The 25,878-nt window shown below is 44.3% G+C and overlaps 1 protein-coding gene across 11 annotated transcripts in view; it reads left to right on the top strand.

The window, feature by feature from the left end:
* STYXL1 (serine/threonine/tyrosine interacting like 1) overlaps positions 1–25,878 on the top strand; it is a 120,086-nt gene that overhangs the window by 82,635 nt on the left and 11,573 nt on the right. For 7 of the 11 annotated variants that reach the window (XM_060124455.1, XM_060124451.1, XM_060124450.1 and 4 more), the window contains 4 exons: positions 3,877–3,938; positions 7,510–7,651; positions 11,354–11,499; positions 17,490–17,635. In XM_060124455.1, coding sequence (XP_059980438.1) covers positions 3,877–3,938; positions 7,510–7,651; positions 11,354–11,499; positions 17,490–17,635 — 496 coding nt within the window. The remainder of the gene's footprint in view (positions 1–3,876; positions 3,939–7,509; positions 7,652–11,353; positions 11,500–17,489; positions 17,636–25,878) is intronic. The other 4 variants (XM_060124458.1, XM_060124457.1, XM_060124459.1 and 1 more) reach the window with 2 other exon arrangements.

Here is a 25,878-nt window from a genome sequence, read left to right as displayed (position 1 = left end):
ATCAAGAGATGAGTTGTTGGGGCAAGGAATAGTGACTTTATTTGGAAAGCCAGCAGACTGAGAAGATAGTGGACTAGTGTCCCAAAGAACCATCCTACTTGAGTTAGAATTCAGGCCCCTTTTATACTAAAAGGGGAGGGCATGTGGCTGGTTATTGCAAACTTCTTGGTGCTGGCCAGACTCCAGAGGGTATGTAATAATCCTTTCTTCTTGCAGCTGTCCACATAGGTCTGGTCACAATGTTCCTGTAAACCTCCAACAAGACAAATGTTATACCTTTTAAAGGTCAAGCCTGGGAGTCAGAACCTTGAGAAAGGGCTAGTATATATATTTCATGCTATAGGCAACATTCCTTTACAAAGGTGTAGAGCCAGCATGACTAAGCACAGGCAACAGAGCACAAAGGTTAGAGATAAAGGAATAGATCCAATATGGAGTCAGGTTTGTTCTTCTCTGTTACAGTAATAGTGAGCATTTTGTCTTGTTTCTCACTTTATCAATCAGTATGATGTTTACTGTAGATACTGGGTAATTTACCTATCACATTAAGGAAGTTACCATATATACCTAATGTACTAAGAATTTTTTTCATGACATGAATTGAAAATTTTCTTAATTTGTTAAAATGAACATAGTTTTTCTCCTTTAATATCTTTAAAAAATTATTTATTTATTTATGTTTGGCTGCTTTGGGTCTTTGTTGCTGCACGCAGGCTTTCTCTAGTTGCGGCAAGCGGGGGGCTACTCTTCGTTGTGGTGCATGAGCTTCTCATTGCGGTGGCTTCTCTTGTTGCGGAGCATGGGCTGTAGGCTTGCAGGCTTCAGTAGTTGTGGCACACAGGCTCACTAGTTGTGGCTTGTGAGCTCTAGAGCTCAGGCTTGGTAGTTGGGGCGCACAGGCTTAGTTGTTCCACGGCATGTGGGATCTTCCCGGACCAGGGCTTGAACCCGTGTCCCCTGCATTGGCAGGCAGATTCTTTTTCTTTTTTTTTAACTTTTTGGCAGGCAGATTCTTAACTACTGCACCACCAGGGAAGTGCCTTCTTTAATATCTTAAAGATTTTCTAGTATGATTTTCTAGTATGACAGAGTTCCTACTAGATCATGTTATATTATTTTTTGTGAACACGGTTAGGTTTAGCTTCCTATTCATTTCAGATTTTCGCATCTATATTTATGAGTGAAACAAGCTTATAATATACTATACTCAGTTTCACTTGTTTTTAAGCCATATAGACCATGTCACTGACTTCCTTTGCTCAAAATTATATGATTAAGTTTCGCTTATGTTGTTGTATGTAGCTATACTGTAGTTTGTTCGTTTTTGTTAAATCATGTTAAAGATAAACAAAGCCAGACACTAGTCAGAGTGGTGAACACAGAGTTTAATCGGTAGTATACTCTTGCCATAGGGAAGAGTCCAGTGTGAATGGAACTCCACCTCAATTTGCACAGAGGCAACTGGGCCTTTCAAAGGGAGAGTGAGGGAGTAGGGAGGGAGATGAGTGGAGCTCAGTCAGGGAAGTGAAAAACTACAAAAAGGGGATGGGAGTTGGACCATGTGAAACCCAGGGGGGTTTACTAACTGGTGCTTATCTGAGTTAGGTTCTTACCCTCCACAGGGCCTGGGAGACAGGGGCCCTATCTTCAGGTGTTGGCTGAAATAAACAGTAAGTTCTTTGGAAGCCTTGAGTTTCCTCAGGCAGGCACTTTACTGGGCTGGAGTCAGCCCAGGGATGTGGTCTTGAGCTGTTTCTAAATGTGTCTCATAATACAGGTATCTTCAGATAAAGATATCTTCAGATGTCTGAATTTTTGTAAGTTCTTTATAAATTCTGGATACGAGATTTTCTTAGTTATTTGTATTAGGGATATTTTCTCTCAGTCTCTGGCTTGCCCTTTTGCTTTCTTAATGTTGTATTTTTAAATTTTTTATTTATTTAGTTTTTGGCTGCATTGGGTCTTCGTTGCTGCATGCGGGCTTTCTCTAGTTGCGGCGAGTGGGTGCTACTCTTCATTGTGACGCGCGGGCTTCTCATTGCGGTGGCTTCTCTTGTTGCGGAGTACGGGCTCTAGGCACGTGGGCTTCAGTAGTTGTGGCACGTGGGCTCAGTAGTTTTGGCTCACGGGCTCTAGAGTGCAGGCTCAGTAGTTGTGGCGGACGGGCTTAGTTGATCTTCCCGGACCAGGGATTGAACCTGTGTCCCCTGCATTGGCAGGCAGATTCTTAACCACTGTGCCACCAGGGAAGTCCCCCAATGTCGTATTTTAATGAAAAGAGAAATTTTAAATTTTAATAGGATTAGGTTTATCAATGTTTTCTTTTGTGGTTAGTGCTTGCTTATGTCTTTTTAAAAAAATAGACGTTTTTTAGAGAAGTTTTAGGTTCACAGCAAAATTGAACAGAAAGTACAGAGAGTTCCTGTATAACCCCTGACTCCCCCCACACCCCACAGGTACAGCCTCAACTGTCAGCATCCCAAACCAGAGTGGTATAGTTGTTACAGTTGATGAACCTACACTGACACATCATTATCCCGTAAAGCCCACAGTTTACATTAGGGTTGATGTATTGATACGTTCTGTGGGTTTTGACAAATATATAATGACATATGTCCATCATTATAATATCACACAGAATAGTTTTCCTGACCTAAAAATCCTGTATGTTCTGCCTGTCCATCCCTCTCTGTCACTAACCCCTGGCAGCCACTGATCTTTACAGTTTTGCCTTTTCTAGAATGTCATATAGTTGGAATCGGACAGTGTGAAATGAAGCCTTTTCAGATGGGCTTCTGTCACATATATGCATTAAACTTTCCTCCATATCTTTTCATGACTTGATAGCTCTTTTCTTTTCAGTTTCATTAATATTCCATTGTTTGGATGTACCACAGTTTGTTTATCCACTCACCTACTTAAGGACATATTGGCTGCTCTCAAGTTTTGGCAGTTATGAAAAAGCTACTATAAGCATCTGTGGTCATACGTTTTCCACTCATTTGAGTGAATACCAAGGAGCACAGTTGCTGTTAAGAGAATGTTTGGTTTTATTAAAAACTGCCAAACTGTCTTCCAAAATGGCTGTACCATTTTACATCCCCACCGGCAACAAATGACAGTTCCTGTTGCCCTGCATCCGCACCAGCATCTGGTGTTCTGTGTTTTGAAGTTTTGCCATTCTGATAGGCATGTAGTGGTATCTCATGTTTCAATTTGCATTTCCTTGATGACATATGATGTGGAGCATCTTTCCATATGCTTATTTGCCATTTATCTTTGGTATGGTGTGTCTGTTCATATCTTTTGCCCATTTTAAAAATTGAGTTGATTGTTTTCTTGTTGTATTTTAAGAATCCTTGGTGTATTTTGGATAACAGTCCTTTTTTTTTTTTTTGATAACAGTCCTTTTTAAGATTTATGCATAACGGTTCTTTTTAGGATTTATGTTCCATGTTCCTCCCAACTTAGAGGACATCAGTACCACAACTTCTGTCCTCACAGGGGCATTAGAACCTCAACTCTTAGGCTCTAGAGTCTGAATTTGTCTAAAATTCCATGGAGCATTTAGTATGAGGCTACCCTGACTTTGATTTCTCCCCTCCCTGCTTTTTTCAACCTCAGAGAGAACTTCCCCTAAATCATAGATGCGGAGTCTCACTGTTCCTTACGGGGGGATATGGGTGTGGATATGAGGGGGCAGGGGAGTTATATGGGCAGCCTAGAATAGGACAGCTACACGCTTTGAATTTTAAATTCACGACAAGTGTTGCCTAACTGCCAAACAAATATATGTTAATGCTGATGTAAGTGCTCTAGTTTGGTCATGTGTTCCTTTGCAAGTGCAGTTATTAGTTAAATACTTTTCCTTTTCAGATGTGCGTTCCAAATGGGAGTATGATGAAAGCCATGTGATTACAGCCCGTCTTGTGAAGAAGGTATATGGGCAGAGTCAGAATCTGGGGCTACCTTACAGGGGGTGGGGAGAATGGGAGATTGTGTCCGAGGTCCAGGAGGCAGCACCTACTACTGGACACTGTGGGCGGCAGAGACAGGACTGCCCTTGTGCGTCCACCATGAGGGTCTCTTACACTGTTTCACACTCCTTAAGGTCTCCCCACTGCCCCCCACGGTCAACAGCTTCATTAAGCAAATGTTGCTTTAATTCCTTGACTTGCCAGGCAATGTTCCAGACCCTGGGGATACAACAGAATATAAGATGCCCTTAATTCATTCTCCCTGCCTCATGGAGCATCTCTTCTACTTGGGCAACAGACAACAAGCCATAGAAATAGTTAGTATAACCCAGAGACAGAAGCCCCTTCCCTACCCTCCCTTCCATTTCCATCCTGTCTTCCTATTCCCGGCCCAGCTTTTATAATGCCTGGGCCCTGCAGGCAGTCACCGGCCTCGCTCCTGCAGTGAAGCCCTTCCCTCCAGTCCCGTAGGGAGTCTTCTCTCTCTGGTCACTGCTGAGCATGGCAGCCTTCGCTTGGGCTCTACCTTGACCCCTCCCATCCTGACCACATTCTCTGCCCTTGACTTCCAGGTTCTCCCTTGCTTCCCTGGTTTCTTCTCTACCTCTTTGGTTCAGCTTCATTTTCTCCTGCTGCCACCTGAAGAAACCACTACCCTGTTCTTGTATATCTGTTGGTCAGTATACTTTCTTCAGAGATTTCATCCAAGCTTACAGCTTCAGCTGTCCACATGCAGTTAGCCATCCTGTCAATTTTACTTCCACAATTCTGTCTTGCAATATTTCCCCTTCTCCCTGTTCCCACTGCCACGTGCTGCTGCGCACTTCACCTCTGGCCCTTTCCCACACAACTGGCCAGGGAGCCTGTGCCCTGCCTCAAGTATTTTTCTGGGATAAGCTTGATCCTAACACCTCCCTTTCCCCGCCCTAGTGTGTCATTATCTGCTTTTTTCCTCTCTGGATTTTCAGTTTTCTGGCTCCATACTCTAGCTCTTCATCTCCATTTCAGGCCTTCCTTGGTGTTTTGCAGCTGATTCAGAGCCCCTTCGTCCTGTATGGCTTTCAGCTTCCAACTCACCTCTCAAATCTGTGTGTTCCTTTGATTCTGGCAGTACCCCCGGCTCTGGAAAAGAGGCATTCCCTCTGCCTCAGCCCCTCGGCCAGGATGACACCTCACACCTCCCCTCCCCTACTTTCTGGCCAGGAGGTTACAGGCCTGAAGGCTGGAAGGGAACCCCAGCATGAGCAGGACACACAGCCCCCAAGTCGGTGTTCACACACCGGATCTGGTTCCACCTCCCTCTCCAGCCTCATCCGGCATGCTTCCACTCTCCCCTGACACCTCCACAACCTTGTCCTGCCGTGTTTCCTGGGGTCTAAGATGCTCATTTGTCCTCGTATTTTAACACTTCTGAGGTTGGAATATATCCTACAATTGATTTGCACCTTAAAGTGACAAAGTCTTTTCCCCCGAAAGTGAATGTGGCCACAACATCTGTTGTTTTTCTGCCTGGCACCTCCACTTTTTTGAAGGGAACTCCTCCTCTCTCTGCTTAAATAATGGGGGGTCTAGTGGTGCTCCTTAGAATAGGATCCAGGCCCTGGCCACGGTGATTGGCCTGGGAAGAAAACAGCAAATCAGAATTGGCATTAGGGAAGGCTGCTCTGGTGGTGGGGTTTGGAGGATGGGAGTCTGAGCATCGCTGGTGGTCGTGACTAAGGCTTCAGGACAAAGTGGTCTGAGAAGGTGAACCCAGTGTGCAGGGGACACAGAGAGCAACAGGGCCCAGGAGGGAGGTCTGGGCTTTAGATCACCGATTCAGGTCTTCCCAGGACCACTTGCTCCCCGCCCTGCCTGAAGTAGCGTTATGTGCCAACACACCTCTCCTTCTGTGTAGACTCCTGATTGCAAATGTTATGAAATTGGTGGTGCATCTTACAACCAATGGTCTCTTACAATCTAGGAAATGACACTATGTGTGGTCCCTTGGACACACTGCTCTCTGTGACCCAGGGACGTGTACGCTTTGTTCATCATTGTATCCCGGGTGCTCACGCTGGTCCCTGGCATCTGGTAGGTGCTTGGGACCTATTTGTTAACTAAAAATGAATGATGGGTATCTGTTCCTTCAGCCTGGAATGCTCCCCCAGCCCTTGTCCATCTGGCAAATTTCCACTTGCCCTCACAGTCTCATCTCAAATGCCTCCTGTCCCATGAGACCCTTCTGAGTCCTCCAGGCCAACTCAGGCATTTCCCTTTTTGTTTTTTTCTTTTTTTTTGTATCTCCGTATTTCAGAACCTAGCACAGTGTGAGTGCAAAGTGAGTCCTCAACGAATGTTTATTAAGTGAAAATGGATGTTCGGCCACAACTCTCCTGTGCTCCCACCTGCTCAAGCCTCTAGGGGCTGTTCTCACCGTTCCCCTTTTGCTCATGCTCTTCTCCATACCCAGAGCCTTCTACCCCCTCATTGTCACCTGTCTAAGTCCTGCTCGTCCTCTGAGCACCACCTGTCTCCCAATTCTGTTAGACGAATATGATTTCTCTCCTTAGAATCCTGGAGAACGTCCTGGGTCTGTACTTCCAGGGGCCTTACTGCTCTGCCTTGCAGTACAGTAGATGCACACTCGTCCTATCCCACCTGAATGTCCTCTGTCAGGGCCTCTACGACAGTCAGCTCAGGTCACAAGGGACAGAGCCAGGCTCAGGTTCCTCTGAGTAGTGGAGGCGTTCAGGAAGCGTTGCGAACAAGTGAAGACCCACCTCTCTGCTGCTACCAGCTGGGCCTTCCTGAGCTCTGGGACACCCTTTGGAGTCCTGGGCAGTTCTGGTACTGGGAGAGGTCATCCCCTCCTTGGCAGAAGGCACCTGTTGTTGCTGCCCTTGTGGTCCAGCATAATGATGACTCAGCCAGTCCCCAGCTCCTCCTCATGACCTCATTGCTGCTGTCTGCCCATTCCTTCCTTTAACCATATTTATGGCCTGCTGTGTGCCAGGCACTGTTCTGGAAGCTCAGGATACATCAGTGGCCATAAAGGGACGAAAGTTCCTGCTCTCACAGAGCTTCCATTTGAGCTTACAGCCTGCCTCATGATGCCTGCTTGCTTACGACTTCTGTGCATTCAAGCCTTCTGCTCACTGCCCTCTTCATGGCAGAGTTTGGATTCGGTCCCCAACGCCAACACTCTCCCCCAGACAGAGAATGTCATTAGTGAAGGTGGCCACGACTGCTCTCATAGCACTCATGCCAGGGCACCTAAAGGGCTGTGGGCTGGTCCGTAGACCACTGTTCTTTGACCCGGCAGTTATCTCTGGCCCAGTCAGCTGTGGTCAGTTTCCCCCAGGAGGGAATATGGGTGTGGCAGGTCCTTGGAGTTTAGCAGACTCTCTGTCCGCTGTCAGTGCTCCCGTGCCTGTGTGTAGTCAGCGAGATGAACACCGTCCTGCCTCCGGCTCCTCCCGGTGCTGGCGTGCAGGGACTATGGGTTCAGCTGGACCCACCTGCCAGCAGCCTTCCTTTGTGGTTTCTTTAGAGGGCAGGTGAATATCTTATCCCGGAGTCTGTGGATCTGGAGTGTGTGGAACACTGTGTGGTGTATGATAACAACACCAGCTCCCTGAATGTCATCCTAAAAGGTGACAACGACGATGGCAACACTGATGAAGGCGATCAAGGTGGGTTTTTACAACAGCAGCAAGAATATGAGTTCGGTTATTGAGCACTATTGTCACATGCCAGGAGCTCTGCCTGGGTCACCTCATGCAGTCTGCAGAGCAGCCCGATGAGGATGGCAATGCCAGGAACTGGGAAGGGCCTGGGACTTTTCCTTCCTGTGCAAGATGACAGGTGAGCCTGCCGTGGTTCATGGATGCTGGCAAAAGACAAGAGGCTCCTGGGTCAGAGACAAAGGGCTTTATTTCTCAGAGCAGTAAAAGTAGCCAGAATGCAGTGGGTGGTGTTATGGAGAACTCTGAGCTTAGGGGGCCTGAATCTTTTTTAACAAATGGGCAGAAAGCCTGCCTGCCCTTGGCTCTGGAGGCAGAAACTGTCTCTATCATCCAAGGCTGTTTGTTATACACATATCCTTGAAAAGCCAGTGCCTTTGTTCAGAGGCTATGTAGAAACACGAAAGACCATGGAGAATTGTGCCCTAATAGGTAACATCCCCACTTTATTGATGAGGAAACTGGGGTCCAGGAAGGTGAAGTAACTCATTCCCCAGGTGTGAGACCATGGGTATCTATTGCTGTGTAACAAATTACCCCAAAACTCTGTAGTTTTTTTTTTTTTTTTTTTTTTTTTTTTTTGCGGTACGCGGGCCTCTCACTGTTGTGGCCTCTCCTGTTGTGGAGCACAGGCTCCAGACGCGCAGGCTCAGCGGCCACGGCTCACGGGCTCAGCCGCTCCGTGGCATGTGGGATCTTCCCGGACCGGGGCACTAACCCGTGTCCCCTGCGTCGGCAGGCGGACTCTCAACCACTGCGCCACCAGGGAAGCCGAACTCTGTAGTTTAATACCATAAACGTTAATTATATATTCGTTTCTGTGGAATTCAGGAGTAGCTTAGCTAGGAAGTTCTAGCCTGTCCTAAGGTTGTAGTCATGACGTTAGCCAGAACTGCTGTGTTGTGAAGGTTTGGCCAGGCCAAGATAATGTGCCTCTGAGATGAGTCACTCACATGGGAATAGCTAGGAGTCCACAGTTCCTCACTGCATGGATTTCTGCATGGGGCTGCTTAGATGGCCTCACGACAGGGCAGCCGGTATACCCCAGAGCGAGTGATCCAAGAAAGAGGGAGAGAAAGGGACAGCCATGTACCCTTTATGACCTAGTCTTGGGACTTAAACAGTCACTCTTGCCACATTCTATTCATTAGAAGCAAGTCACTGAGTACAGCCTACCCTCAAGGAGAGGGGAATTAAAACTCAACCTTTTTAAAAAATATATTTAATTATTTATTTATTTGGTTGCACCATCTTAGTTGTGGCAGGCGGGCTCCTTAGTTGTGGCATGCGAACTCTTAGTTGCAGCATGCATGTGGGATCTAGTTCCCTGACCAGGGATCGAACCTGGGCCCCCTGCATTGGGAGCACCACCAGGGAAGTCCCTAAACTCAACCTTTTAAAGGGAGGTGTTTGAAAGAATTTGTGGGGAGAGTTTTTTTTTTTTTAATTCAAATGGAAAGTCACAAAAATTATAATCATCCTCATCAGTTCACTCAGTCCCATGTAATTAATTTTTTTTTATCTTGATCTTTTGTTAGCACTTTTATGAATCCATCAGTTTTCCATTAGAGTTCTGAAAACGCTTATTCATTCAGTTCAGCAGTATAGTCAGTTACCAGAAACCTGTACTTGTCAGAGCCTTTTCCATGAATTCGTTGAAGATGAAACCCTTTTACAGGAGCATTTTTGCAAAAGCATCACAGTACACCCAGAACTGTCTGTAAATGACGAAGACTTAAAAATGACCACGGTTAAAGATTTGAGGAAAGTTCATAATAATGCAATTGACAAGGAAATTTAGTTATTTCTGAGACATACATTTTAAAATAATAACTAGAATTATGACTTATAATATTATACCAGAACATATAAGATTTTTATGAATTTCATGTAATGTCTGAAACATTTATATTAACATATTTCCATACAAATAACCCAAAGAAAGTTTAGTATCAGTTTTTTTAAAGAACTTTTTTGAATTTTATTTATTTTTTTATACAGCAGGTTCTTATTAGTCATCAATTTTATACACGTCAGTGTATACATGTCAATCCCAATCGCCCGATTCATCACACCACCATCCCCACCCCCCCGCGGCTTTCCCCCCTTGATGTCCATGTTTGTTCTCTACATCTGTGTCTGAACTTCTGCCCTGCAAACCGGTTCATCTGTACCATTTTTCTAGGTTTGTGAAGAGAGTTTTTAAACCACCACACCTAGCAAGTGCTGGGGCCAGGATTCAAACCTGGGCAGTTTGGCTCTGTCTGGTCTCCTAAGGCCAGGGTAGTGATGCTGGAGAACAGTGCAGTCACTCCAGCCACACGCTGGAGCGTGGTCAGTTCTAATCTGCTTCACTGAGGCTCCACTGCATTCTCCATTCAGCCCCTGCTTTGGGCTGACCACCCCTTGCGGCTGCTTGTGGCTCAGTGACTAATATATATGGGTGGAGTTCCATGGGTTGGGCATTCACACCAGCGGTCACTGGGTGGCGCTAGGCTTCCACCTTTAATAAAACCAGTCTTCTCAGGAGGTCCTTAGCCAGGAAATTGTCCCCTCTTTCCTAAGCTCATCCTGTTGGTCTCCAGTCTGCAATCCTAGGATTGTCGGCTGGACCCTGAAATCCTAGGAAATGTTGGTCAGTAAAGACAGCGCCGTCTGCAGTCTATACCTGACCTCACTTTAGTGCTATGGAGCCCCCAACCTCACTTGGTAAGAAATCACAACCACAGAACAACAAAACCCAAAAACCACACGCATATAATTTGCCTGCTCATGGAAAATTGCACAGTCGGGGGCAGCTGCAGTGGCTGATGGCTTGATGGCCGCAGCATCCTTTGTTTACTGATATGGCAAGCAACATTCTTTGTCCACAGTATATACCAAGAGAAATTAAACATGTGCACACAAAACCTTGCACATGGATGTTCATAGCAGCCTTATTCATAATAGCCACAAAATGGAAACATCCAAATAGTCATCAATAGATAAATGGGTAAACAAAAGGTGGAGAGCCACACAGTGGAATATTATTCAGCTATGAAAAAGGATGGAGTGCTGACACTTGCTGCAACATAGATGAACTTTGAAAACGTTATGCTCAGTGAAAGAAACCAGACACAAAACGCCACATATTGTATAATTCAGTGTCTATGAAATGTCCAGAATAGGTCAATCCATAGAAATTAGATTAATGGTTGCCTAGAGCTGGATGTTTGGAGGGAAATGAGGAATGAAACCCTCTAACTGGTACATGGTTTCTTTTGGGAGTGATTAAAATGTTCTGAAATTGACTGCAGTGATGGTTACACAACTGTGAATATAATAAAAAACATTAATTTATATACTTTAAATAGATGAATTGTATGGTATATAATATGTGATATTGTATATATACACACACATTCCCCTCATGCTGAATCATCCTTCCTTGCAACAATATGAAAAAAAAATGAAATCTCGGAGTTTATAGAAAAAGATCAGCTTACTTGGTGGTGAATTGCTTTTTAAATTTTAATTGTAACATTCACCTCTATTTATATTTGCTTCAGCTTTCTAGACAATTGCTTTTCAGAATGGAGTGCCTATCCACTGGGCCTTTAGGCAAATGGTGAGCACACAGGGGACATTGATCTCTTTGGTCTCTACTCTTAGGAATTGTGCTTGGAGCTGCCGTTGAGTGTGGCAGAACCCTGACTCACCTTGCCCGCCACCCCATCCGTATCCTGAGAGGAGGCTACGAGAGCTTCTCGGCCATGTACCACTTCTTCCGGACACAGAAGATCATCTGGATGCCACAGGTAAGGCAAGGTGCTGAGCACAGGCAGGCTTGGATGGGAGCATGGCCTTCCCCTGGGGACCGAGGGGCAGGGAGCAGGGCTGGAAAAAGAGGAGAAGGAGACAGATGACATGGAAAAGATGGAAGAGATGTCAAAAATGGCTTGGGAATGAACCTGGGGCAGCCAGGAGGTCCAGTCCAGTATGATGAATTTATAATTGCCAGGTTCAGGCAAAATCCAGGGCGGTGTTTAATAGATGAGGTTGGTTCAGAGGGCAGGGAGCCAGGGCAGCGTGTTCTGGATGGTGGGTCGTGGTCAGAGTCACACGGGCAGGCAGGGCCATCATGATTCGAGGCTGCCTCGCCATCCTTAGCCGTCTGGCCTCACAAACCCTGGCTGGGTCCAGAGGATACAGTAAAAATTGGGAGACGGGTTGTAATAAGGTGTGGCCAAGGGATGCACCAGATGTCTGGAGCCCGGAGGAGCACTTACTTCCTGGAGCCAAACTGGGTGGCAATGATAGGCAGGCAGGGACTGGTCCCTGGGGACATTTTATAGTATCTGGTTTCTTGAAGGGTCTGAATGTAATGGAATGTGAACCTGCAGAGGTTTCATTCTTTCCAGCAATTGCCTTCAACTGTGCTCTCATTCTTGCCCTTTGCAGCATCATGGGCAGATTCCATACTTTCTGGCCGCTTTCGGTTATGGACAATTTCAGTCTAGTCATATTATAAAACAGCGGGGGAAATGCGCCTATGAACTGGAATTTGATGATATTATATTATTGTTATATATTTCTTTAGGTTGTGATGACATTATTATGGCTATGTTTTTAAAAATATGAGTCCCTATCTTTTAGAGATACATAATGAAATATTTATAATTAAAATGATATGATGTCTGGAATTTCCTTCAAAATAATCTGGGGAGGGCTGGGGAGTCAGGGGTATAGATGAAACAAAATGGGCCATTAGTTGATAATGCTTGCAGAAGGGTGATAGATCCAAGGTTTGTTATACTATTCTCTCTACTTTTGTGTGTTTTTGAAGTAATTTTTTGAAAAGGGCATAAAAACAGTCCAGTACAATCTAGGCTAGTTTAACATTCCAATCTCAACTCAAATCTCCTCTCTTCTCATCTTCCAGAGCTGGGCAGCCTTCCATTTGCTGGGGGCTGAGGGCTGGGAGTGGGGAGGGGTGTGGGATAGCTTTATGGGCACCTCCTTACATCCCCTCTTCTGGGTCTGGTCCCTTTGGTGCTGGGGGTCCAGCGTGGGCCCTGTCTTGTGTGGCTGCCTGTTTGTCAGTGGTGGGGAAGTGCCTTCTCATTCTGTCCCAGCCAGCTTCTGTGCGCTGCTGCTGGCCTTTGTTGCTGGTTTTCTTGGGGCTGTGTTCAGGGGGCCCCGTCTGTTACTGAGCATCCTTCAGAGAGAGCCAGCTGAGAATTCCTGACAGGAGTACCCCCAATGCCCTTCCCTTCCCTTGGTAGCTCATGACCTCCCACCACATCCATATTCTTTCACCTGAATCCCAGAATGAGCCACAGGGGAGTGTGACAGTAGGGAAGGAGGCCCCTTCTTGCCCTGCTGGCTTGGCTGCTCCAGTCAGCCTGTGTGAAAAGCTAGGGACCTGTGTCTGGGGTCATACCTGTTCCCAAATGCAGGGTATATATGTCAAGTTCTCCAAAGGCCTTCTTCTCCTTCTTCCACTGAGCTATGATGTTCAGCTCAACAGGTGTACAGCCAGCCTCCCCGTCCTGCCAGGCACTCCTCCTCGCTCCTAGAGGAGCACCCTTACTGGCTTTGCAGTGATGGGATGGACTCTTTCTGATCTGAAGACGTCACATGCTGATACCTCACCTTCTTTATTTTTCTTTTAAAGCTTTAGGAAGGTGGAATCGGCATAGGATGAACTGCACCTATTTAAAATGTACAGTTTGGTCAGTTTTGACGTGTATGCACCTGAGACTTGTCCTTGCCCCCAGTCTTCTTAAGTAGATTGGGAAGAGGGGTAGGGTGGTGGCTGGTGGTATCTAGCAGGGCCTGGATGGGTGAGTTCTACTCTGCTTGTATGTGGCCCTCTTTAGAATGTACATTCCAAGTATTTGCCACTCTCTACTTTGGGACCTTTGTTATTAATTCAGGGGCAAGAGTGAGAGCCCCACTCCCTTCCTGTTACGTGTTCTGACACAGTATAAAGCAGGAGTGTCCCTACTGCTCCCCAAGGAACTCCTGCGAGGGGAGATGGAGGCGCAGAATTTGGGCTCTGAGACTGCCCCTCTCCTTTAGACACAGTGATTTCTAATTTCCCATTTTATATGTGGTACCCCTTAAATAAGATTTCACTTTGAGCAAAGGGGTTCTGTGACTAGGGCACGTGTGAAGACCACACTAGAGAGAGATGCTGGTGAGCCACCAAGTGGTTTTAAGTCCGGGGAGGGGCACCTGGTTAGATTGCCCTTTAGAAAGATCAACTCTGATTGCAGAGCAGAGCCCAGACCAATGCAGGCAGAGTGGGTCTGGGGAGACCTGCTAGGAGCCAGGGATGAAGAGGAGAGGACAGATTCAAGAAATACTTAGGAAATGGCTTCGATTAGACATGGGGCAGGGGGTATGGGAGAGGGAGGAGTCTAGAATAATGCCACAGTTCAGGTGCGGGTGACAGGTGGCCAGTGGTGTGGCTCATTGAGAAGGGGACACAGGAGGAGGCGGTGGCAGTGTCAGGGGAAGGCAGTGGGCTCGGTTTGGGCATGTTAATTTGTGACACCAGTTTCTTTTACATTTGTCAATGTGGTTGTCAAAATCGTGTCCTCTAGAATTAACAGCAGAGCTTCTTTTATCCGTCCCACACCCTCTTCTGCACAGCTGTTACAACCACAAAGGAAGCTGGTTTGAAAGCGTCAGGAAGAGTTGACAGATTTGTGGTGGGTATTGCGTGAGATTTTCCGAAAGAAACCAGAAGTATTTCATTTGGCCCCCGGCAAGCTGAGCGTCCTGGGCGGGATCACCCTGAACCCTGGGGAGTGCTTTGGGTCACATCCGCAAGTAGTGGGCCTGCCTGCATGTAGAAGGGCCGTGTGTCTCACAAACTTGAGGGTTGGCTCAGCGTGGTGTCTGCTCATTGATAAAGGCTTTTGAGGCTAACAGTTTGGGAGGAATGCGGGCTTGTGGTAGGTTCACGGTGAGGCGAGATGTGCTGAAGCCAGAAGGCTCTGAAAGGCTCAAGTGGACAGCAAAATAGCTTGAGGTACTTAAGATGTTATTTCTGAGTCAGACTTGGAGCCAGAGGCATTTTAGAGCTGGTTTGACCTTTGAAATTATATAGGTTAGCATTTCCCATGGAAAACTGATGGGAACAAAGGGGTCTCTAAACAGATCATATTAGAAACATCAGTTCATACAATGTTAGTGGATTTCTTTTTTTTTTTTCTTTTGGGGTTATGCCTAGGTTTTATTTTACTAAACGTAACAGGTAAGTTTTCAATCCATGACAACAACAAATATGTAGCCACTGTTTTATTACAGACATCTGAACTGTAATAGGTCACCCAAGAAACCGTTAGGGGAATTTCCATTAGTTCTCAGTTTCCTGGAGGCATGCTTTGAGAACAGTCTTCGACTGGCATGCTTTTCTGGCTGTTTTCCAACTTGTTTGTAAGATGAGTCTTATTATTTGATGATAATTGTTTCTAAACACCTGATTGGTGCTCTAATAATCTTTCCTTGGAAACAATCAAATTTTGTAATTTTCCCTCTGGCTTTGATATATAATTGACATATAACATTGTGTAAATTTAAGGTTTACAACAAGATGACTTGATACACATATATGCAGAATGATTACCATAAGAGTAACACATCCGTCACCTCATGTAATTACCATTTTTTGTGTGTGTGTGAGATGAGAACATTTAAGATGTACTTTCTTAGCAACTTTCAAGTACATAATACTGTATTTTTAAAAAATAAACAAATTTATTTGTGGCTGCATTGGGTCTTCGTTGCTGTGCGTGGGCTTTCTCTAGTTGCGGCGAGTGGGGGCTATTCTTCATTGCAGTGCGCGGGCTTCTCATCGCAGTGGCTTCTCATGTTGCAGAGCACGGGCTCTAGGCGTGTGGGCTTCCGTAGTTGTGGTTTGTGGGCTCTAGAGCGCAGGCTCAGCAGTTGTGGTGCAAAGAGTTAGTTGCTCTGCAGCGTATGGGATCTTCCCAGATCAGGGCTCGAACCTGTGTCCTTTGCGTTGGCAGGCGGATTCTTAACCACTGCGCCACCAGGGAAGCCCTGTGTTGTTAACCGTAGTCACCATGTTGTACGTTAGATCCCCAGAACTTATTTGCCTTATATCTGGAAGTTTATAACCGTGACCAACATCTCCCCATTTCCCTCACCCCCACAGCCCCTGGCAACAACCACTCTACTCTGTTTCCATGAGTTTCGCTTTTTAATTTTTATTTTATTTTATTATTTTATTACAATTTTTGGCCATGCTGTGTGGCATGTGGGATCTTAGTTCCCTGACCAGGGATAGAACCTGTGCCCCCTGAATTGAGAGTGTGGAGTCTTAACCACTGGACTGCCATGGAAGTCCCGACTTTCACATTTTTAGATTCTACATATGAGTGAGATCATGCAATATTTGTTTTTTTCTGACTTATGCTCTTAGCACAATGGCCCCAAGGTCCATTCATGTTGTCACAAATGACAGGATTTCCTTCTTCTTTATGGCTGAACAATATTCCATTGTATATATATGCCATATTTTCTTTATCCATTCATCCATTGATGGACACTTAGGTCATTTCTATGGCTTCGTGAATAATGCTCAAATGATCCTGGGGCGGGGGGGCGTGTGCAGATATGTCTTCAAGATGGTGATTTCATTTCCTTCAGATATATACCAAAAGTGGGATTGCTGGATCAAAGGGTAGTTTTGTTTTAAATTTTTTAAAAAAGCTTTATTTATTATTAATTAATTTACTTATTTATTTTGGGCTGTGTCGGGTCTTAGTTGCGGCACGTGGGATCTTTGTTGAGGCATGAGAGGTCTTTCATTGGGGCGTGGGCTGTTCATTGCAGCGCGCGGGCTTCTCTCTAGTTGTGGCGTGCAGGCTCCAGGGCGTGTGGGCTCTGTAGTTGTGGTGCTTGGGCTTAGTTGCCCCGCGGCATGTGGGATCTTAGTTCCCTGACCAGGGATTGAACCCGTGTCCCCTGCATTGGAAGGTGGATTCTTTACCACTGGACCACCAGGGAAGTCCCTGTTTTTAATTTTTTTAATTTAATTTTTATTTTATATTGGGATATAGCTGATTTACAGTGCTGTGTTAGTCTCAGGTGTACAGCAAAGTGGGTCAGTTATTCATATACATATATCCATTCTTTTTCAAATTGTTTTCCCATATAGGTTATTACAGAATACTGAGCAGAGTTCTCTGTGCTATTCAGTAGGTCCTTGTTGATTATCTATTTTATATATAGTAGTGTGTATATGTTAATCCCAACCTCCTAATTTATCCTTCCCCCCTCTACCTTTCCCCTTTGGTAACCAGAAGTTTGTTTTCTATGTCTGTGAGTCTGTTTCCATTTTGTAAATAAGTTCATTTGTATCACCTTTTTAGATTCCACATATAAGTGACATCATATGATATTTGTCTTTCTCTGTCTGACTTACTTCACCTAGTATGATAATCTCTATGTCCATCCATGTTGCTGCAAAGGGCATTATTTCATTCTTTTTTATGGCTGAGTAATATTCCATGTGTTATGGCTGAGTAATATTCCATGTGTTATATGTACCACATCTTCTTTATCCATTCCTCTGTCAATGGACATTTAGGTTGCTTCCATGTTTTGGCTATTATAAATAGTGCCACAATGAACATTGGGTTAGTCTCATTCACTGTCCCAGTTTGTCTTTCTAAGCTTATTTGCTGAGCCACATTTCAAGAGGTGAAACAAAAACAACTTCTTCTCTGGGGACTGTTATCATAGCAGCCTTTCTCCTTCTCCACCTCAGGAACTGGATGCCTTCCAACCGTACCCTGTTGAGATAATGCCAGGCAGGATCTACCTGGGAAATTTCAGGCAAGCCTGCGACCCTAAAATTCAGAAGGATTTGAAAATCAAAGCACATGTCAACGTCTCCATGGAGACAGGGCCATTGTAAGTAGAAAAACCATTGTATTTTTGTTTTTTTTATATTAGTATAATTTATTTATATAAGATTCCTAGTGGCATGCATTGACAGAATTGAAAGGGCTTTTAGAAATCAGCATACACTGGAGTAGGGTCTGCATTTATTTTCATCTATTCCTGGCCTGCACTTCATTGCCTGGCATGGCCATGGCATCCTCTGCCCCTGACTGAGACCCCACACTTGCCCCATACCCCATACTTAAATCTTACCAAAATAATACTTTCTTGGTACTTAACATTCTGTTGCAAAATACCCTGGTTTACCCTGCTTCTCCTATCTCAGGCCCTCTGAGAAGTGACCCCTCTCTTGGTCCATCTGGGCTGCTGTAACAGGATACTGTAGACTGGTGGCTTATGAACAACGGAATTTCTCATGGTGTGGAGGCTGGGAAGTCCAAGATTAAGGCGCTGGGAAGTCCAAGATTAAGGCACTGGCAGATTCAGCGTCAGATGAAGGCCTGCTTTCTGGTTCATAGATGGCATCCTCGCGTGGCAGAAGGGGCAAAGCTCTCTAGGGTCCCTTTTATAAAGGCACTAATCCCGCTCCTAGGGGTTTCAATTTCTATCCTCATGACCTAATTACCTCCCCAAAGCCCCACCTCCAAATACCATCACTTTGGGGATTAGGTTTCAACATATGAATTTTGAGAGGACAGAAACATTTGATACAGCAACCTTTATGTCAGATTTTCCTTGGTGCTAGGAACATACAGACACACACACCCTCACTCATCATTGTTCAAAGAGCAGGAAAGTTCTGCACAGCCTTGCTTGTCAGCCTGTGTCTTCCCAGCTGTGTCCACTCATGATCACCAAGGCCCCCGCACTGTACAACCTACCTCTTCTAGCTCCTGATCAGAGCTAATAAAATTCAGCTCAGAGAGAATTTATATAAATAACACAAGAATTCAGTAAGGCATCTGGTAATAAAAAATACTATATAAAAATCAATAAATCTAAAGAAAATTGCGTCTAGGTACTTAGTGAAACTGCTGAAAACCAAAGAAAGAGAGAACATATTAAAAGAAGCAGAGGGCTTCCCTGGTGGCACAGTGGTTAAGAATCCGTCTGCCAATGCAGGGGACACAGGTTTGAGCCCTGGTCTGGGAAGATCCCACATGCTGCGGAGCAACTAAGCCCATGCGCCACAACTACTGATCCTGCGCTCTAGAGCCCACGAGTGACAGCTATTGAGCCCATGTGTCACAGCTATTGAAGCCCACGTGCCTAGAGCCCACGCTCCACAACAAGAGAAGCCCCCGCAATGAGAAGAAGCCCGCGCAGTGAGAAGCCCATACACCGCAACGAAGAGTAGCCCCCGCTCGCCGCAACCAGAGAAAAGCCCGCATGCAGCAATGAAGACCCAACGCAGCCAAAAAAAAACTTAATTAATTAAAAAAATAAAAATAGGGCTTCCGTGGTGGCGCAGTGGTTGGGAGTCCGCCTGCTAATGCAGGGGACACGGGTTCGTGCCCCGGTCCGGGAGGATCCCACATGCCGCGGAGTGGCTGGGCCCGTGAGCCATGGCCGCTGAGCCTGCACGTCTGGAGCCTGTGCTCCACAACAGGAGAGGCCACAACAGTGAGAGGCCCGCATAGCGCAAAAAAAATAAATAAATAAAAGCCGCAGAGAAGTAAGACATTACTTTCAAAGGAGCAATAATTAGACTAACAGCTGACTCATCAACAGAAATCACTGCAACTAGAAGGAAATATGGAATGCGTCTTCGTAGTCAGTAACCTTTCTGGTGATTCCCCACCTCCTACCATTCACAGCATTGAATGTGGGCTAGATTTACTGATGTGTGCTAATGGATAGAATAAAGCAAAAGTGATGGGCTGTCACTTCTGATATTGGGTCACAGAAAGACTGTGGCATCAGTATTGCTCATTCTCTCTTGCTCACTCATTCTGAAGGAAGTCAGCTACCATGTGGTGAGCTGTCCTATGGAGAGGTCCACATGGCAAGGACCTGACAGTCTTCAGCCAACAGCTAGCAATGAACTGAGGCCCTCAGTCAAAAAGCCTGTGAGAAACTGAATCCTGCCAACAGTCATGTGAATTAGCTTCTAATTGAGATAAGACCAGATGACAACTGCTTGTCCATAATTTTATGAGAGATTTTAAGCCAATGGTACCCAAATAAGCTGCTCCCAGATTCCTGATCCATAGAAATTGATAATAATTTTTTATTGTTTTAAGCCACTGAGTGTTAGGACATTTTGTTATCCAGCAATAAATAATAGAACCTTAAAGCACTGAAAGAAAATAACTGCCAACCCACAATTTTGTACCCAGAGAATATATCCTTCAATAATGTAAGTGAGAGGACTTCCCTGGTGGCACAGTGGTTAAGAATCTGCCTGCCCATTCAGGGGACACAGGTTTGAGCCCTGGTCCAGGAATATCCCACATGCCATGGAGCAACTAAGCCTGTGCACCGCAACTACTGAGCCTGTGCTCTACAGCCCGTGAGCCACAACTACTGAGTCCACGTGCCACAACTACTGAGTCCGTGTGCCACAACTACTGAAGCCCATGCGCCTAGAGCCTGTGCTCCGCAACAAGAGAAACCACTGCAGTGAGAAGCCCACACACTGCAATGAAGAGTAGCCCCCGCTCACTGCAACTAGAGAAAGCCCACGTGCAGCAATGAAGCCCCAGTGCAGCCAAAAATAAATTTAAGAAAAAGAATGTAAGTGAGAAGAATTTCCATTCCTGGCCATGATAGAGTAAGTGGCACCAGATTTACAACCCCACCTTAAACAACCAAAAATACTCAGACAAAGCATCTAAAACAAGGGTTTTTCAGACAATGGCCAACAGACAGCACAGGACAATGATTCCTGAGAGGAAAAAAAATGGTGAGCTCCACAATCGAACCAGCTTATTGCTTGGAGATTGTTTGCAGGTCACAACACAGATCCTATTATTCTTTCTGAGTTGAGGGTACAGAGTTGAGGACTCAGAGCTGTTGAGTTGGCTAGAATTTGCAGGAAACCTGCATGGAGAATAGAGAGCTGAGTACAAAGAAAGACTCTGGACATCTGCAGAGAGTCCTCCTGTGTCTTCAGCTAAGTACTAATAAGCACAGGCATGTGAGAAAACTACTCAAGGCAGGGAGAAAAACCAATAGAAATCAACAGGTGGTACAATCCCCAGAGATTATGTGGGGCCAGGAGTAGTTTGTGTTTCCAGTCAGATTAAACAAAACTCACAATGTACAGTGCATCAAACAGAGTACTTAGAAGACTACTGCTTCAGTAGTGAGGAAAAACTTAGCCCTATATTAGGGATGAAAAGTACAGTCTGAGATGAAAAATATACTGGATAGAATTAAAAGATTAGACACTGTGGAAGAAAAGATCGCTGAATTTGGAGACATAGCAATAGAAGTATACAAAATGAAACATAGAGAAGAAAAAGACTTAAAAAAAGAAACTAGAGTAGAACTTCAGTGAGACTGAGACAGCTTCAGGTGGCCTAACATATGTGTAATTAGAATCTCCAAAGGAAAGGAGAATGGGGAAACATTGAAGAAACAATGGCCAGAATTTTCCAAGTTTGACAAAAGCTATAAATGATCGTCTACACTGATCTCAATAAAATTTTTAATTAAAAATAGAATAATTTGGAAGATTATGAGCAACTTTATGCCAATACATTTGAAAAATTAACAGTTTCCTCAGAAGACTCAAGCTACCAATGCTTACTTAAAAAGAGATAGATTTATAAAAACTGACAATATGATAGTTCCTAAAACAAGATTCAACCAATTTCAGGAGATGCAAATCATATAGAGTTGGCTTTCAACCACTGTGGAGTTAATGTAGAAAACAATAATTTGCAAATATAACTAGGAAATTCCTAGAAGCTTAGAAATTAATTTTACAACAGCTCATGGATCAAAAAAGAACTCACAATGGAAATTATGAAATAGTTTCAACTATATGATAATGAAAATAGAATATATCAGAACTTGTGGAGTGTAGCTAAGCTGTGAGGGAAATTTATAGCTTTAAATGCATCTATTAAAAAGGAGAAAGGCTAAAAATCAACTAGTTACGCATTTATCTCAAGAAATTACCAAAGAAACAGCAAACTAAACTCAAATAAGGAAGGAAGGAATAATAAAAGCAGATAAAATGAACTAGAAACAATAAAATAGGATCTAGAAAGTCAAAATAGTTTTACAAAAATAATAAATTTGATAAACCCTTGGCCAAAAAGAGAGAAAGCACAAATAACCATCTGTAAAAGGGGCTTCTAGGGCTTCCCTGGTGGCGCAGTGGTTGAGAGCCTGCCTGCCGATGCGGGGGACACGGGTTCGTGCCCCGGTCCGGGAAGATCCCACATGCCGCAGAGTGGCTGGGCCCGTGAGCCATGGCCGCTGAGCCTGCGTGTCCGGAGCCTGTGCTCTGCAATGGGAGAAGCCACAACAGTGAGAGGCCCGCGTACCGCAAAAAAAAAAAATCTTCGCAAACTGAGAATAGAAGGGAACTTCTTTGATCTAAAAATAAAATTCTACAAAAATCTCTATAGCAAACATCACAAGGATGAAATGTTGAAAGTTTTCCCTCTGAGCCTGGGAACAAGACAAAGATGCAACTATCACCACTTCTATTTAACATTGTACTGGAGGTTCTAGTTGGTGAAATATGGCAAGTAAAAGAAATAAAATAGGAATCAAAAGGGAACAAAACCTGTCATTATACACAGTCTTATTGTATACACAGAAAAGCCAAAACAACCTGCAGATAAATTATTGGACTTAAATAAGTTTGCTGAAATTTTAAAAGCATACAATTTACAATAGGACAAAAATATTAAATATCTAGGATTATACCTATTGAAAGATGTGCAAGATCTCTACACAGAAAAGTATACAGCATTACTGTGAATTACTAAAGATTATCTAAATAGCTAGAGGATGTTAGTAAAGATCACCTGAATAAACAGAGGAGGTAGCGTAGTTGTGGATTAGAAGAATCAATTTTGTAAAGATGTTGATTCTTGCCCAATTGATCTATAGATTCAATGGAATGCCAATAAAATTCCAATGGATTTGTGAAAATTGATACAGTAATTTTAAATTTTATATGGAAATACAAAGGGCAAAAATAGCTGAATAGAAGACCCAACACAGCCAAAAATAAATAAAATAAAATAATTTTAAAAAAATAGCTGAATAGTGAATAATAACAAATGGGAAAATTGACTTGACCAGTTACGAAGACTTAAAAAGAACCACAGCAAGTAAGGCATTGTGATATTGGTGCAGGATAGAAAAATAAACCAATGGAGCAAAATGGAGTCCAAACACAGACCCATGCATATATGGACACTTGAATTATGCAAAGATTTTCTCCTATATTGTCTTCTAAAAGTTTTGTAGTTTTAACCTTCACGTTTTATTATACATTTTAAAAAAAATATTTATTTATTGCTTCAGGTCTTAGTTGTGGCATGTGGAATTCTTCGTTGTGGCATGCATACAGGATCATAGTTCCCCCACCAGGGATCGAACCTGTGCCCCCTGTAATGGGAGCACAGAGTCTTACCCACTGGACCACCAGGGAAGTCCCCTGTGATACATTTTGTGGTTTTTTTTTTTTTTTTTTTTTTTTTTTTTTGCGGTACGCAGGCCTCTCACTGTTGTGGCCTCTCCTGTTGTGGAGCACAGGCTCTGGACACGCAGGCTCAGCAGCCATGGCTCACGGGCCCAGCCGCTCCGCGGCATGTGGGATCTTCCTGGACCGGGGCACGAACCCGCATCCCCTGCATCAGCAGGCGTACTCTCAACCACTGCACCACCAGGGAAGCCCCCCTGTGATACATTTTGAAATCAGTTTTTGTATATGGTGCCTGATATGGAACAAAGTTCATTGTTTTGTATGTGGAAGTCATCACTGTTGAAAAGGTGATCCTTTTCCTGTTGAATTGCTTTGATACCTTTGTTGAAAATCAGTTGACCATACGTGTACAGGATTATATCTGGATTCTTTGTTCTTTTTCATTGATCTATGTTTTTCTTTATACCAGTTTCCCACACTTGTTTTTCTCTTTTAAAAAAAAATTTATTAAAGTATAGTTGATTGGGGCTTCCCTGGTGGCGCAGTGGTTGAGAATCCGCCTGCCAGTGCAGGGAACACGGGTTCTTTCCCTGGTCCGGGAAGATCCCACATGCCGCGGAGCAACTAAGCCTGTGCGCCACAACTACTGAGCCTGTGCTCTAGAGCCTGTGAGCCACAACTATTGAGCCCACATGCTGCAACTACCGAAGCCCACGCTCCTAGAGCCCGTGCTCTGCAGCAAGAGAAGCCACCGCAATGAGAAGCCCGCACACTGCAATGAAGAGTAGCCCCCGCTTGCCGCAACTAGAGAAAGCCTGCGTGCAGCAATGAAGACCCAACACGGCCAAAATAGATAAATAAAATAAATTAATTAATTAAAAAAAAAGTATAGTTGATTTACAATGTTGTGTTAATTTCTGCTGTATAGCAAAGTGACTCAGTTATAGATATATATTCTTTTTCATATTCTTTTCTGTTATGGTTTATCACAGGATATTCAATATAGTTCCCTGTGCTATACAGTAGGACCTTATTATCAGTTCCACACTTGATTACTGTAGCTTTATAATAAATCTTGAAGTCAGGTAGTGTTAGTCCTCTAATTTTGTTGTTCTTTTTCAAAGCTGTTTCCTTTGAATTTCCATATAAATTTTAGAATCAACTTGTCAGTTTCTATACAGAAGCTTGTTGGAATTTGGACTGGGACTGAATGGATTCCATAGGGCAATTTGTGAAGAATTGATTGACATCTTAAAAATGTTGGAAAAAAAAAAAAATGTTGAATCTCCCGATTCATTAACATGGTCTATCTTTCCGTTTACTTTGCTCTTTGGTTTCCTTCAGCAATGTTTTATAGTTTTCAGTGTACAGTTCTTGCACATCTTGTATCAGATTTCTTCCTAAGTATTTGATAATTTTGATGTGATTATAAATGGTATATTTAAATTATAAATTTCTTGGGAATTCGCTGGTGGTTAGGACTCTGCGCTTTCACTCCTGGGGCCTGGATTCAATCCCTGGTCGGGGAACTAAGATCCCGCAAACTGCGCGGCATAGCCAAGAAAACGCAAATAAAATTTAAATTTCTGATTGTTGCTAGTATATAGAAATCCAGTTGGTTTGTATATATTAACCTTGTATCCTTCAGTCTTCTCCACCCAGATGTCTCCTCCATTGTAAGGCTTTCCCCAGCTCCCTCGACTTTTCCCTGGCCGTCCTCTTCAGGAGCACGTGCAGGTCTTTATCCTAAAACCTAGCCAGGTGGATTGGGGCCACTTGTTTATGTGTCCGCCTCCCCCATCACACTGGGAGCTCCTTGAAGCTGGGAGGGGCCCTATTTGATTCATCTTGTGTCCACTAGGGTCCAGCTCAAGGTCTGGCACACAGTAGGCATTGAGTGTGTATCTGGGGAAAGAATGAATGGTTGGGGATAGGTGGGTGAATGGATGGTGGATGGGTGGTCAGGTGTGGAGGGAGAGAGGGATGAGGGGGAAGGGAAGGATGGATGGACGAATGAATGAATGCAGGGTGAATTGCGCTTGTATTTGTCACAGCAAGTGCTCATGCAGAAACTAAACCAGGATATTTTCATTTCTGAATCTGCTGCAACTTTCTGCATACCACAGTGAATGAATGTCACCAGTAGGCCACAGTCTTCATAAATAACATTTACCAAGTGCGCACTGCACACTAGGCATTGTGCCAAGCTCCTTGTGGGCATCTTCTCATTAAACATGCCACGTACCTCATCTCCCTCCTCTTTCCCCCTTGATCGTAAAGCTCTAGCCACTCTGATCTCCCTATTGTTTCTCAAACATATGAAACATACTGCCCTCAGGGTCTTTGCACTTGTATTCTCTACCTGGAACACTCTTTCCTCATATAACTGCCTGGCTTGTTCTGTCACCTCCTTTAAACCTCTGCCCAAGTGTTACCTCCTCAGTAAAGCCTTCCATGACCATCCTATCTAAAATAGCAGGCCCACCACTCTCCATCCTTCTCACCTTGCTTTCTCCATTTAACATAGCAGATTCATTACATATTCCTTTCCACCCTCACTTTCTTTGCTGTATTCTAGGAAAGCATCAGGTTTGTTTAATAATAATAATGTCACATTTATTGGGCACTACCGTGTGTC

The sequence above is a fragment of the Lagenorhynchus albirostris genome, chromosome 15 (assembly GCF_949774975.1).
Source record: "Lagenorhynchus albirostris chromosome 15, mLagAlb1.1, whole genome shotgun sequence".
In the NCBI taxonomy this organism is placed as follows: Eukaryota; Metazoa; Chordata; class Mammalia; order Artiodactyla; family Delphinidae; genus Lagenorhynchus; species Lagenorhynchus albirostris.
The sequence above is the reverse complement of the archived record's forward strand: the minus strand, read 5'-3'. Positions and strand labels throughout refer to the sequence as shown.